Source organism: Ornithorhynchus anatinus, chromosome X1, assembly GCF_004115215.2.
Source record: "Ornithorhynchus anatinus isolate Pmale09 chromosome X1, mOrnAna1.pri.v4, whole genome shotgun sequence".
NCBI classification, from domain to species: domain Eukaryota; kingdom Metazoa; phylum Chordata; class Mammalia; order Monotremata; family Ornithorhynchidae; genus Ornithorhynchus; species Ornithorhynchus anatinus.
Window position 1 is genome coordinate 21618551 of NC_041749.1, and position 14484 is coordinate 21633034.

General features: G+C 49.1%; 1 protein-coding gene across 1 annotated transcript in view; it reads left to right on the forward strand.

The window, feature by feature from the left end:
* SLIT3 (slit guidance ligand 3) overlaps positions 1-14484 on the forward strand; it is a 592453-nt gene that overhangs the window by 544707 nt on the left and 33262 nt on the right. The window contains exons 25-27 of the mRNA XM_029051206.1: positions 1929-2092; positions 3141-3265; positions 13869-13966. Coding sequence (XP_028907039.1) covers positions 1929-2092; positions 3141-3265; positions 13869-13966 — 387 coding nt within the window. The remainder of the gene's footprint in view (positions 1-1928; positions 2093-3140; positions 3266-13868; positions 13967-14484) is intronic.

A 14484-nucleotide genomic window follows, 5' to 3' on the forward strand; every position in this document is an offset into this window, starting at 1 on the left:
CTCTCACTGGGATCCATTTGGATGAATACCGCCAGGCCCCGACCTGGACACCTCCCTGCAGTAGAGCCATGGGGCCCTACCAAGACATGATAAATTTCTAAGATGATTTCTAAACTCCGTGTTTTCTGGCTTGAGTTTTCAGAGCCAGAGTGGAAGGCTGCCCAGGAAGCGTTAGAGGCCATTAAGATGAGTAGTAGCCAATCTGTTGCTGGATACAGAGAAGCAGCATGCCCTAATGGATAGATCACGGGCCTGGGAGCCAGAGATCATGGGTTCTAATCCCAGCTCTGCCATTGTTCTGCTGTGTAACCTTGGACAGGTCACTTCACTTCTCTGCGCCTCAGTTACCTCATCTGTAAAATGGGGATTGAGACTGTGAGCCTGATATGGGACAAGGACTGTGTCCAACCTGATTTGCTTGTATCCACCCCAGCACTTAATACAATGCCTGGTACATAGTAAGCCCCCATCTCACTACCCAGAATAATAATTATGGTATTTGTTAAGCTCATACTATGTGCCAGGCACTGTACTAAGCACTGGGGTGGGTACAGGTTTATGTCCCTTACCTCCATTTCTAATTATTAGCCACCGCTGTCAGAAGATCATGGGTTCTAACCCCAGCTCTGCCACTTTTCTGCTGTGTAACCTTGGGCAAGTCACTTCACTTCTCTCTGCCTCAGTTACCTCACCTGTAGAGAAGCAGCGTGGCTCAGTGGAAAGAGCCCGGGCTTGGGAGTCAGAGGTCATGGGTTCAAATCCAGGATCTGCCACTTGCCAGCTCTGTGACTGTGGGCAAGTCGCTTCACTTCTCTGTGCCTCAGTTACCTCATCTGTAAAAATGGCGATGAAGACGGTGAGCCCCACGTGAGACAACCTGATTACCCTGTATCTCCCCCAGCACTTAGAACAGTGCTCTGCACATAGTAAGCACTTAACAAATACCAACATCATCATCATTATTATTATTATTATTATTAAAAAGGAAGCTTGTCCTTCCTGGCTGTACATAGATCTTCTCCATCTTCTCCCTGTTTCTGGTGAGCTGCACTGTGAGTTATTCTGAGAAGGGAGAGAGCCCAGTATCCACGGCTTCTTCAGTAGCTGACTTTGTGGCTGGACTTTCAACATCAGAATGTTTGGCTGCAATAGCCGAGTTCATGGCAGGAAGTATAACCGGAGAGAGAACTCCCATTTAGAGTGTAGAGTTCTTTCTCTTTTAGGATGTCCCTGCCCCTCTGGCTCTTCGGCCTCTGCAGTGAGAATCCATGCCTGCTGACATGTTCTCTCATTGTCTGAGAGGCTCACCTTTTAGGTACAGGACCTCCAGCTCCCACCCCCCATCACAGGTCTTATCTAGCCTTACATACCCCCAGTGTTAATATTTTAGATTTGGGGGTACGTTTATTTCTAAGAACTCGGAATTGCTACACTTTAATTTCATCTCCTCCCCTATGATTTATGGAGGAACAGGAATTAAGATCCCCATTTTACAGATGGAAAGACTGAGATACAGAGAGGTCAGTTGTCTTACTCCAGGTTTTCTAACTCCCAGTTCAGAGCCCCCAGAGCTATCGCTACAAGAAGCAGAGTGGCCTAGTGGAAAGACCACAGGCCTGGGAGTCAGCTCCGTCGCTTACCTGCGGTGTCACTCTGGGCAAGTCGCTTAACTTCTCTGTGCCTCAGCTTCCTCACCTGTAAAATAGGAATAAGACATCTGCTCTTCCTATCTCTTAAACTGTGAGCCTCATGTGGGACAGGGACTGTGTCTGATCTGATCATCTCGTATCTACCCTAGCATTCAGTACAGTGCCTGGCACACGGTAAGCGCTTAAAGCATCACAATTATTAAGTGTGTCTGTTCTCCTCATTTTCAAGTTGAGAGTATTGCAGTTAAGCCTTCACCTTACCTCATTTTGCCTCCTCAGGGCCCTGGGGACCAACCCCCTGCACTGTGACTGCAGCCTGCGCTGGCTCTCGGAGTGGGTGAAGGCGGGATACAAGGAACCGGGCATCGCCCGCTGCAGCGGGCCTGAAGATATGGCTGACAGACTGCTGCTGACCACCCCCACCCACCGCTTCCAATGTAAAGGTAGGAAGGGGCTCCCCCGCAACCCCCAGTACCCACCGCCACCTCCCTTCCCTTCTCCATCCTGAAGCTCCTCCTTCTGAGGCTTCTCCTCCCCCAGAATGGGGTCCCATCTACCATGATTCTCCTGGGGAACAGGCTCCAGGCTAAAGGGGATCCATCTCCCCTCAGCGCTTATGTATATATGATTTATCTGCAATTCCATTTATTTATATTGATGCCTATTTATTTGTTTTGATGTCTCTCTTTTCCCCTCTAGACTGTAAACCCACGTGGGCAGGGATTGTCTCTCTTTTTTGCTGTATTGTCCTTTCCAAGCACTTAGAACAGTGCTCTGCACACAGTAAGCGCTCAGTAAATATGATTGAATGAATGAATCTCAATAGATTTGGTCTCTGACGTTTGTGTCCTGCCCTCTTCACGGACACCCCATTTCCAGAGAGCTCGAGACAGAGAGCGCTCCTTTTAGAGAAAAGCCTTTGCTGAGCGTGAGGGCTCCTGTGGGCTTTCTCTCCTGAGTTTGGATCTTATGGCCATAAAGTCAGGTGCCTTTCCTGGAGCTGATGGTGAGTGGGGACTTGTCTCTTTGGGCTTGGTTCTGTGCCAAGCGACTTGGACTCAGAAAGGAGTACCAGGACAGTGCCGCCAGCCTAGCAGGAGAACGAAAAACCCGAGCCAGGGGAAGAAGGAAGCAGGCAGTGGGGCTAGCAGATGGAGTCAAGGGCCGAGGGCCTCCCTAAGCATGAAAGGCTGCACAGTGTTTCTAATTATGGTGCATTGTTTGCAGATTAGCCCAGAAATCAGATCAGACTAATTACTGTAATTGATTTGACTGCAGAAGTGTTTTCAATGATTTCCCACTGTGATTATTTCATCATTGGGCAGCCGAATTAATGGAAACTTTAATGTGGATGAATGTGTTTCCTTGGAATTCCAGTCTGCTTTTCTAGGTTCCGGCTGGGTCCCGGGACCACAGTTGGGAGAGGGCTTGAAGATGGGGAGAGAGAGGGAGACCGTGATGCTTTTATATCCTTTCCCTTTGACTTCCCAGGCCCAGTGGACATCAGCATCGCAGCCAAATGTGACCCTTGCCTCTCGGGCCCATGCAAGAACAACGGCACCTGCAACAAGGATCCTGTGGAGCTGTACCGCTGCACCTGCCCCTATGGCTTCAAGGTACGACACTTGGCCTGGCTCCTAAGGAGCCCACTTTGCAGAGCTGACTACCAAGAAGCCGTGGTCACCGGGAAAAGGGCACACGAATAATCCTATAATCTGATAAACCTAACACTTTTAACCTCGTCTTCCAACAGGCCTTTCGCCAGAGCCCTTATCAGTTTTTCCCCTCCTTTCTTTCCCCTCCCTTTTATAAAGAGCCAAATGCGTGATCAAGTAGAAGGGAAAAGGAAAAGAAGCTAGGGTCCACATACAATCAATGAATCAGTCAGTGATATTTATTGGGGGCTTACTGTGTGCAGAGTGCTGTACTAAGTACTAAGGAGAGTACAATACAATGGAATTGGTAGACATGTTCCCTGTCCCTTACATGATCACTCCCTGGAGCATCAGGGAGTTGTTGTTGTGCTGTGATCTGGGGTGACACTGAGATTCTCTCACATTCTTCCTGGGTTCCAAGGCCCCTGAATTCATCCTGCTGGATTGTTCACACCTTCAGAATTAGCACCTCATATTTTTCAAGGAACAAATGACACTTGGTTGCCTCTGAGAACCTCTCAACATTTTTCTGCCTTGACTTTCATCTAGAGGCCTGGGCGGAATTAGGCAGAGACCCATTCCCTTTCCTCCCCAGGCCCATTTTAAAGAAGGGAAAAGTGAGGTAAGGAGCTGTTTTAGTCACATGGTGATAATCAGACTACTTGGCAGACTATGCAGACCAGATTTTTCACCTTGCATTCTCCTCTTCTTCCTCTTTCTCCTCCCTCCCTTCTTTCTCCTCCCTCCTTCTCCTTCTCTTCCTCATCCTCCTTCTCCCTCCCCCTTTCCTTCTCCTCCTCCTCCTCTTTTTTCTCATTCTCTTTCTCTCCCCCTTCTCCTTCCTCCTCTTCCTCATCCCTCTTGGCCTCCTTCTTCCTTCCCCTTCTCCTCCTCCTCTCTCCTTACTCCTTCTCTCCATTCCATTCCATTCATTCATTCAATCAATTGTATTTATTGAGCACTTACTATGTGCAGAGCACTATATTAAATGCTAGGAAAGTACAATACAGCAATAAAGAGAGACGATCCCTGCCCACAAGTGGCTTACAGTCTAGATGGGGGGAGACAGACATCAAAACAAGTGAACAGGCATCAATATAAACAAAAAGAATTATAGATATATAAATATATATACATAAGTGCTGTGGGGCCGGGGGGGGGGGGGCGGAGCAAAGGGAGTGAGTCCTGGTGATGCGGAAAGCCATCCTCCTCCTCTCTCCTCACCTTCACTTGATCTTGCCTTCTCATCCTTTTCCTCTTCCTCCTCTTCTTCCTCCTCCTGTCCTCCCCATTCCTCAGTCAGTGTTCCCATGGAGAACTTCACCCGACCCAACTCTCTTTGTTCCTTCAGACCCTGGCCGGTAGTCTGGCTTGTCAGAGAGCACACTCCCTTAGAGGCGAGAGCTACTCGCCAACAGCTTAGAAATATTGATGTGTAAGTAGTGCTTGGGGGAAAGAAAGAGCTGGACTTAATAAGTGCTCAAGTACCGTGGGCCAAAATACAGCCTGACAGGCTCAAATGCAAACCATATGAGGAAGTCTCGCCCCGGGCTGTTCTCCACCAGAGAGATTCATGCTAATTCAATAACAATACCTGGCTTCCTTCTCATTGTCCAGTACCAAGCAAGTCTGCCCATCTGGAAGCCATTCCCCAAACCTTGATAAATTGCCCTCAGCCTGCCCTCTAAGCATTTGTTTTCCCTTGTTTGATGGCAGCTTGGGGGGGCGAATCGCCTATGGAAGAGAAAGTGGTTGGTGAGGGGGGAGGGCAAGAGAGGAGGAAGTTTCATATCCCAGCTCAAGCACTAAGCCATGGAACTGGCCTAGTCTCTGGGCCCAGTGCCTAGAAAATACCCTTCCCTCATGTGAGGAATCGTGGGCAAGGTGGTCCAACTTCCCATTCCCCCGCTTCCCTCAGCTTCCCTGAGAGGAGAGGTGAGACCTACCATCTCATCCCAGAGCACTGAGACGTCTCCCACTGGATGCTGGGAATTCCAGTCCTCTCCCGAATTGCCCTAGTTTTCATTCTCTTGCCACTCCTCTGACCCCCAAAACCCGGTTCATTAGCATTCTCCTCTGTCCCCAAAACCCTGCATATTAGCATTCAGGCACCAAGGTCGTGAGAACCAGAGTACTGATAAATTCTCCCTTCCTTGAGAAGGTCAGCTTCCCTGTGGGCCCGGACCGGGGCTTTGCAAGTCAGGGGGAGGGCCACAGCCTGTTCTCCCTCTACCAACCCCCACCTGTGTGTCCCCACACTGAGTGATGATCAAGTTTGTTCTTGATTAGGCGGAGAAGAAATCTGGCCTCAGAGAGCTTTACTTTGAAGGAGCAGAGTGAGTTTGGAGCCTGTGGATGGTGTCAGAGTGCCACCTAAGGGATCTTAGAGGAGGAACAGACTTGGAGATGTGATTTTGGCCTCTGTTCTCCAACCGAAGGGAGCAGCCATTCGGTTTTCACTTTTGGGCTCGCCACACACAGTTCTCAGATCTGTGCCCAGGGCCTCAGGGGACACAACTAGAGTAGCAGCAGCGACAACGTGGATCAACTCCACTTGGAGGCTAGTGAATGGAGGAGCTGCCTCAGACGAAAGCAGAGGTGATTCACCTTCAGAAATCAGTTCCCCGAGCCGATGTCCGTCTTCTGGAGAAATGGTCCTTTGGGGCCTTATCAGCTTTTTGCTTCTGACTCTTTGCCCCCTACTTGTGATTTTTTCTCCATCCAAAGCAGGAGAGGGAGAAGTAGCTGACCCCTGGGCTCAGCACTGACTAATTCTTTGCTGCAAGAAGCAGTTCCCAGAGTGAAGACATGCCTTGTGAGGTATAGGCAGAGCTAGAGTCCAGCTCCCAGTCAGCAGGAGAGTGTCCCTCCCCACCACCCCCAAAAAAACACCCCCCCCCACCCCAAGTAAGTCATGTCTGACTGAACTCGCTTGCCTTCCTTAAGAATTATTGCTTCCTGTGGAGGCAAGGACCTGCCTTGGAATCTGTTTTCTACTTCCTTCTCTGCTCCAGGGATCAAAAGCCCATTCCCTCACTGTTATGGGGAGCAGGTCTTTTCACTTAAAATGCACAGAACTCGATAAGGGGATGTTGCCTAGCCTGGTCTCCCCTCCCAAGCACTGAGGCACTCACTCCACCTACAGTCCTTTGCCCCACAGCAGTTACGTATAATAATAATTGTGGTATTTGTTAAGCTCTTACTCTCTGCCAGGCACTCTACTAAGCGCTGGGGTGGGTACAAGCAAATCAGGTTGGACAGAGTCCCTGTCCCACGTGGGGTTCGCAATCTCAATCCCCATTTTACAGACAAGGGATCTGAGGCCCAGAGAAGTGAAGCGATTCACCCAAGATCACACAGCAGACAAGTGGCAAAGTGGAGATTAGAATCCTTGACCTTCTGACTCCCAGGCCCAAGCTCTATCCATAACGCCATGCTGTATCTCTATACTCGGTTGCTTCCTCCTCTCGTATTTGATTTAACTATCTACCTCCTCTGCTAAATGGAAAAGCTCTGAGAGGGCGGGGATCATTTTTACTAGCTCTACTCTACTATCCCAGCTGCTCAGTACGGTGATAGCTCACAGTAAAACAATCACTGAGTGACAAGACAAGAGGGCAGATCACAGTGCAAAATCCTTCTAGTCGAGGCTTCTTCCTTCCATCAGAGGAGAGAGGAATGTCTTGATCTGGACGCCAGTGGCAGGGTTGCCTCCCGAGTGCTGGGTTTCAAGCCCTGAGCACTGTTCTGATCCCTTTATCGGTTACCAACCAAACTAACGGAACTGCTTTCCATTGATCAAGAAGAGAAAATACCAGAATTAGCTTCTCAAATCTCAGGGCCATTTCTCTCAGATCAGATTCTGAGCAGACCTGGTGGGAAAGTGAGTCACAAAAGATGGTTTTGTGTTTTGGAACAGGTATTCTTTTGGAGCTAAATCTCTGAAAATTGCTCCTTCTCTAATGTCCCATCCTCCACTCCTAGCCTTGGTCTGAGCATTCTCTCCCTACAAGATTACTACTGAAATGCTGACTCTCTCAGTCACCTGTTAGACTTGGTTTAGTCCCATGTCAGTTGGAGCTGAGTCAATTTCACCTCTGTTCCTCAGGCCCCTGGCTTGAGTCACTCTCCAGAGCAGAGGGACTGACTAAGGCAGCAATTCAGCGAAGTTGTGGGACTGTACCACGTTGGTGTCTATTGACTGTGACATCTCATAATTGCTGTCCAACTTCCATAACCAGCTGACGTATTTTTCCATAACACTTCCAATCCAGGTACCAAAATAGACAGCGACGCTACCAGAACACTGGAGGGAGGAAGCATTTATTTGAGCTCACTAGAGGCATTTTGAGATGATTTCCGAATAATTTAAAGGGACAGAATCAATTGGTGGTTCCCAGTTTATAGTAAGATTCTTTCCCACAGCTTGTTTTCCCGGAAGACCTGGGCCTGTGTCCCCACGTTCATTGGCAGAGCCCAAGCCTGTCTTTAGTAATCACTAAGATGACCAGAGGAATATCAAAGAGCGGTATTCCAACCTCACCGGGCCACAAACGAAAGCGGCTCCTTCTGAAAGGACTTCTCTTTCCAGAGCTAGAGCCAAGTGGCTATCTTTCCAGTTTCAAATCCCCCGGAAACCTAACTCTCTGAAAACCCGTGGTTAGCCAACAGCTAAAATGAAATTGGGATATTACCTGTGGACTTTGGTCACCTATGCTGGGAGAAAGCTAAGAACAGTTCACATGACCTGGTGGAAAGACCATGGACCTGGAAGTCAGAAGGCCTGGGTTCTAATCGCAGCTCCACCACTTGTCAGCTGTGTGACCTTGGGCAGGTCACTTAATTTCTCTGTGCCTCAGTTTCCTCATCTGTAAAAATGGGGATTCAGTCCTACTCCCTCCTACTTAGACTGTGAGCCCCATGTGGGACAGGGACTATGGCCAACTTGATAATCAGAGGAAGCAGCATGGCTCAGTGGAAAGAGCCCGGGCTTGGGAGTCAGAGGTCATGGGTTCGAATCCAAGCTCTTCCACTTGTCAGCTGTGTGACTGTGGGTAAGTCACTTCACTTCTCTGTGCCTCAGTTACGTCATCTGTAAAATGGGGATTCCGACTGTGAGCCTCACATGGGACAACCTGATTACCCTGTGTCTACCCCAGCGCTTAGAAAAGTGCTCTGCACATAGTAAGCACTTAACAAATACCAACATTATTATGATGATGATCTTATATCCACCCCAACACTTAATACAGTGCTTAGCACATCGTAAGCAGTTAACATAATTAATAATAATTATTATATTAACATAATAATATATTAATAATAATTTTTATCATGGTGAGTGAAAAGAAAGTGGGAAAAGTTAGTGAATTTGCAAAACCCCAGCCTTCCCACTGCCCAGTGGGACCCAGTCTCCTTTAGCAATAGCAGCGAATCAGGGCCTCAGTGCAGGTATGTGGCCTTTGAGATAAGCCACAGAGATGATGGAAGGGAGAAGCTGCCCAGAAGCATCATAAATCTTATGGATTTAAATAAAATGAGGCTGAAGAGAACATGGAGTTGGCCTAATTTGCTATAAATTGACAACGGTGATTTATTAACAAGGACAAGGAAGTCACTAAAAAGTGCGACTCTCATGCTCCATTATAGTTTAGTCAGGTAGCAGAGGAGGGCCCTTCATCCCAGGTACATGAGCACAAGCCTTTGGGTGGCGGCGAAGAAGCAGGTGGAGGTTTCTGCCTTCTGAGTTTAAAGGGGAATCACTAAGGCCTGGGACATTTTCAAAGGAGATGAATTGGCCACAAGGAGTAGAAGAATAACTTATTACCAGTGCCCCTGTCCCTGAAAAATACTTGGGGTTTTGTGTCTTGACATCTTCCCATTTAGAGACCGTTTAAGAGTTCAATGTCTGCAGTTCTCTTCACTCCTTCCTGGTTCTGAATGAATCGGCAGAAAAAAGTAAATGGGTTTGAGCAAAGTGCATCCCGAGCTTCCAGGCTGAGGGAAACTTGGACCCAAAGCCAACTTTTTCAGAGGCCAAGAAGATGAGGTGACCAGGCATCCAGCATTAGACGAAGTTTGGCTGCAGTAAATAATAATAATATTAAACCTGTGCTATCTGTCAAGCACCTTACTAAGCGCTGGGGTAGGTACAAGATCATCGGCTCCCATATGGGGCTCACAGTCTAAGTATGAGGGAGAGCAAGTAATTTGAACCCCATTTTGCAGAGGAGGGACATGAGGCACAGAGAAGCTTAGTGACTTGCTCAAGGTCCCACAGCAGACAAGTAGTGGAGCCAGGATTAGAATGCGGGACCTCTGACTCCCAGGCCCGGGTTCTATCCACTAGGCCTCGCTGCCGTCCTCCCCTTCACCTTGGTCGTATCTGTTTAAGGTCCCCCTGAGTCCTGCTTTGAGCCCAAGATGGCAGCAGCAGCAGCCGAGGCTGGGATCGCTCATTCCCACAGCAGCCAGCTGTGCAGAGCAGCGGCAACGCGTCAGGGAAAGCTGCGCTCAAGATGCAGCCTTCTCCTCTGCTCCCCGGCCACCCTCGGCTTCCCTTGACCCCTGATATCATTTCCTCCTCAACCTCCTGGCAGCACCCAGAGGTCACGGAGGAAATGATGTGAGAAGCCATCACGTCAGATGTCAGCTGGGGACACAACCAGGCGGGGAAGCAATAGGAAAGACTGCATCACGCCTGTGGTTTCCCCTCACCCACTGCTGCTGTCACTGCTTGCAACATCTGCATGCTACCTGCTAGAGACAGGCTGGCAACTGCAGCTGTCACTGGCATTTGAAGCTCTTTGTAGGAAGAATCTGAATCTTCTACTTGGATTGTATATTCTGAGGAGCATGCTACAGTGCTCTGCACTAAGATGCTCAAAAATATTCTTGATGAAAATTTAATCATGATTAGCCTACTTTCTGTGAGCACTTGTCTCTCTCTCTTGCCTACTCTCCCGTCAGACGGCAGGGACTGTCTCTATCTGTTGCCGACTTGTTCCTTCCAAGCGCTTAGTACAGTGCTCTGCACATAGTAAGCGCTCAATAAATACTATTGAATGAATACTCTCTCTCACAGTGTTTCTTTCTCTGACATTGGCTCTTTGTCTTCCTTTCCTACATTTTGTCCCTGCTCCGCCAAGACCTCATTTTTCCCAAAATATGGTCACATTCTGGGAATGAGAAGCAGTGTGATCTAGTGCACAGGACTGGGATTCGGGAGGTTTGGGATCTAGTTCCGGCTCTTCTACCTGCCTGTTTGTATGACCTTGGGTGAATCACTTAACTTCTCAGTGCCTCAGTTTCATGGGAATGAAATACCTCTTCTCCCACGCTCTTAGATGGTGAGCCCCACGTGGGACAGGGACTGTATCTGAAGTATCAAGGCCTAGTGGAAATCACATGGGCCTGGGAGTCAGAAGACCTAGGTTCCAACCCTGGCTCTGCCACTTTTCTGTTCTGTGACCTTGGGCAAGTCACTTAACTTTTCTGTGCCTCAGTTTCCTTATCTGTAAAATAGGAATTAAGACTGTGAACCCCTTGCGGGACAAGGAGTGTGTCTAACTTGTTTATCTTGTATCTACCCCAGTACTTAGTACAGAGAGCATAGTAAGCACTTAGCAAATACAACAATTATCATTATTATTATCTGATCTGATTGTGCTGTATCTATCCTAGTGCTTGCCATATAGTGAGTGCTTAACAAATAGTATTATTATTATTATTATTATTATCATTAGGAAACTTATGACACTTTGTCCCCCCCCCCACACTTCCAAAATGATGCCCTTCTCCTCCCCGTATTCTCCTTGAGTACCAGCTGAGAGCGGAAGCAGGTATCGAACCCTAAAATGAAACCTGTGGCATCATGGCACTGGGCTGTCCCAATCGGAATGCAACTTTGACTTCCTGGAATCCCCATAGATGCACCTGGATCCCAGGCGCACATTGTAACCAACCCAACAACCTCATCTTCCCCTCCCTGTCCCCAGGGACCAGTCCTTTCCGGGGATTGTACTAATAGCAGGTAGTCACAGATCAGCCCACAGAGCCCCCTGCCTCTTGGGCTGAGGGCTAAGTGATTTATCTCTAGAGATGAGGTAATGCTGCAGCAAGACCGGCTCCGCTTCGGCTCCCGCCCCACCCCTGCCCCCAATTTCGGATACTGGCGGGGAAGCGGGGGAGATTGGTCACCCCATCACTGGATGCACAATTGGGGATTCATTTAATCGCATTTATCGAGCCCTTACTGATTTCGAAAGAGGGTGGGTTAAAAGCCTGAGTTGGATATGGAAGGAGAAGGCAGGTCAGGGCTGGGAAAGGCAGGATTAATTCATTCGATCGTATTTATTGAGTGCTTACTATGTGCAGAACGCTGTAATAAAGACGTTTGGATTGTACAATTCGGCAACAGATAGAGACAATCCCTGCCCAACAACGTGCTCCCAGTCGCACTGCCAGCCATCCTAGCTAATAGCAGCTGCTAACACTCACCTTGGAGATAGGATTTCTCTAGCCTTTACTTGTCCGTTTGTTAGCACCGAGGAAAAACCTCCCGTCAAGTAGCTGAGATCCCAGTCAATGGGATTCCTCCACTCTGCCCTTTCTCAGCGCTAGGCAAGTATTTCTGAAAGCCAGAGATTCAGGCAACCGGCCCCCCGGGGCAGCAGCCTGGGAATTCTGGGCTAGCAGGTAGGCAAGCAATATGCAGAGAAGAAAAGCTAATTCCCAGAAAAGGCAAGAGAGAGGATCAGCAACCGTCCAAGAGGGGAGAGCGGAGAGCCCCCTTCTTGCAGAGAGAGGTGTCGTCTCTCCGGGCCAAAGGCCACCACCGTATTCATGACTTCGACTTCCTCGGGGTGGGGCAGTCTGCCAGGTGTCCCGTCTGAGACACAGCGGAATGTTTGGAAATGGTGGCGGCGTTGGCAACATCACACGGCAGAGAGCGTGAGAGGGAGCGCTTCCCCCACCAGATGGAGAGGAGGCGGGGGGGCGGCCGTTGGTGTCCCATGGCTGGCCTCACGGGGCTACCCAGAGCATGTGGCACCAAAACAAAAGCAGCCGGAGCTTCCCTCTCCTGGCTCTGGCTGTCCTTCTCCCTCAGAACACAGCCTTCCGCTCCAAGGATGCCAGGCTTTTTGGCAGAGACACCAGGCTCCGGGAGGGCAGCTGGGCCAGGCCCCAGCCCAGCCCCATCTGCTAGTTTGGCTCTGCCTGGTCCATGTGTTCCCGGTTTGCCTGAAATCAGGACTTTGGAAAGTTCCTCGCAGGGGTCATTACCGCCCGGGGACTCCCCTCCCTCTCCACTTGTGGTGGTTGGTGGAGGTGGGGGGGGTGGGCCTGGGGTATCTGAGGGGTGACGGCAGCTTAGAAGGGGAGGGGACAGTGACCAGTCAACTCTTCTTCCGCATATAGGAAAGGCCTGCCTGGTGCAGGTGGATTTCCCTGACTTCTACAAACTCTCAGAAGACTCATGGGCAGGGAATGTGTCTGTTTATTGTTGTATTGTACTCTCCCAAACATTTAATACAGTGCTTTGCACACAGGAAGTGCTCTGTACATACAGTTGAACGAATGAATGAACCAAACCGCACTCTAACTGAAACTGATGATTTCTACCTTGGCTTTCACTGTGTTTCTTGCTTCTCTAGGCAGGAAGGGAACTGGATGGAGCAGCATGGCCTAGTGGATAGAGTACAGGCCTGGGAGTCAGGAGGTCATGGGTTCTAATCCTGACTCTGCTACTTGTCTGCCGTATGACCTTGAGCAAGTCACTTCATTTCTCTGGACCTCATTTACTTCATCTGTAAAATGGGGGTTAAGACTGAGCCCCATATGGAGCAGAGATTGCGTGCAACCTGATTTGCTTGTATTTCCCCCGACCCAGCGCTCAGTACAGCGCCTGGCACATAGTAAGCACTTAAAAAATACCACAATCATTATTATTATCATTATTATTGAGATCTGCCTCAAGGACTTCTGTGCGGCTTGGAGACTTCTCTGAGGGGCCAAGTTTTGACCCAGTCCTCTTTCTTCCAACAACCGGGGGCTGTCTGCCCCGTTTGAGCTTTAGGGTGCAAGCTTTTGGGAGGAGAGGGATGGCATCGCAGACGCCTCTGGTAGCACCAAGCCTCTCTCCCTTGCATTCTTAGCATATGCTCAGTGCTGAGTGGATTTTGGTCCTTCCACTCCTCTTTAGGTCAGGATTCTGCCAGAAGGTGGAGTTTCAGATGTCTAGTCCCTTTTGTGTTGGGAACTTTGAGGGACCTTTTGCTTCCATTTTTGGGCACTGAAAAATGAAGCACCATTCTGCCAGGGAGGGTAATTGGGGTCTGTTCCGTCCTCCACCTCTGTCTCTGGTAGCCTGCTGATACTCGAGTCAGGGTGTGTTAACCCAGATTTGGTAAGCTTGTGGGAGAAAGCCCTCTCGAGTCCTGAATTGTCCTTCGTGTATGTGCCCTGTTCTGGTCACCTTCCCTAAAGAGAGCCAGCTTCTCAGCCCAGTCTTCCCAGATGGCGTGAGCCACTAACCCAGTGTCTCTTCTCCTTTCCTCACCAGGGCCAAGACTGCAATATGCCCATCAACACCTGCATCCAGAATCCATGCCGGCACGGAGGAACCTGCCATCTTAGTGAGACGACTAAAGATGGATTCAGGTAGCAGAATGGCACATGACATTTTCACTGGCAACAGGCATAAATAGCACTCACCGTCTTCCCACAAATGAGAGCAAGGTTTTAACTAGCAGCAAAATGAAGGATTCAGGGTAAACATAGAAAAGTGCTCATCGTCGACAACTTGCCAGGTGTAAACAGTGGAGTGACTCAAAAGAGAGATGGAGGTTCCAATTTCTATGAAATTTTTAAAGTAGGATCAGTGGTCCTGCCTAGAGGCAGAGGAATGGACAAAATGACCTCTCGGGTCCTCCCAGCCCTAGGTTTCTTGATTTCTTCATTTTGTTGCTTTTGACAGAATCCAAATAACTTATTGGGATGATTTGGAGTCTCTCTTGCTCCAGAATGGCCAGCCATTGACAGATCAATCCCATACTTCTGCTGGCAAAACCCCATACTCTACCCAGTTAGAGATTTCTCAGATTTGCAGTGGGGTCTTTTGTCCCTCTAGGACTTCCCCACCGATGAGACTTCTGTTTTCCTCCCCTTCTCCCTGCTCT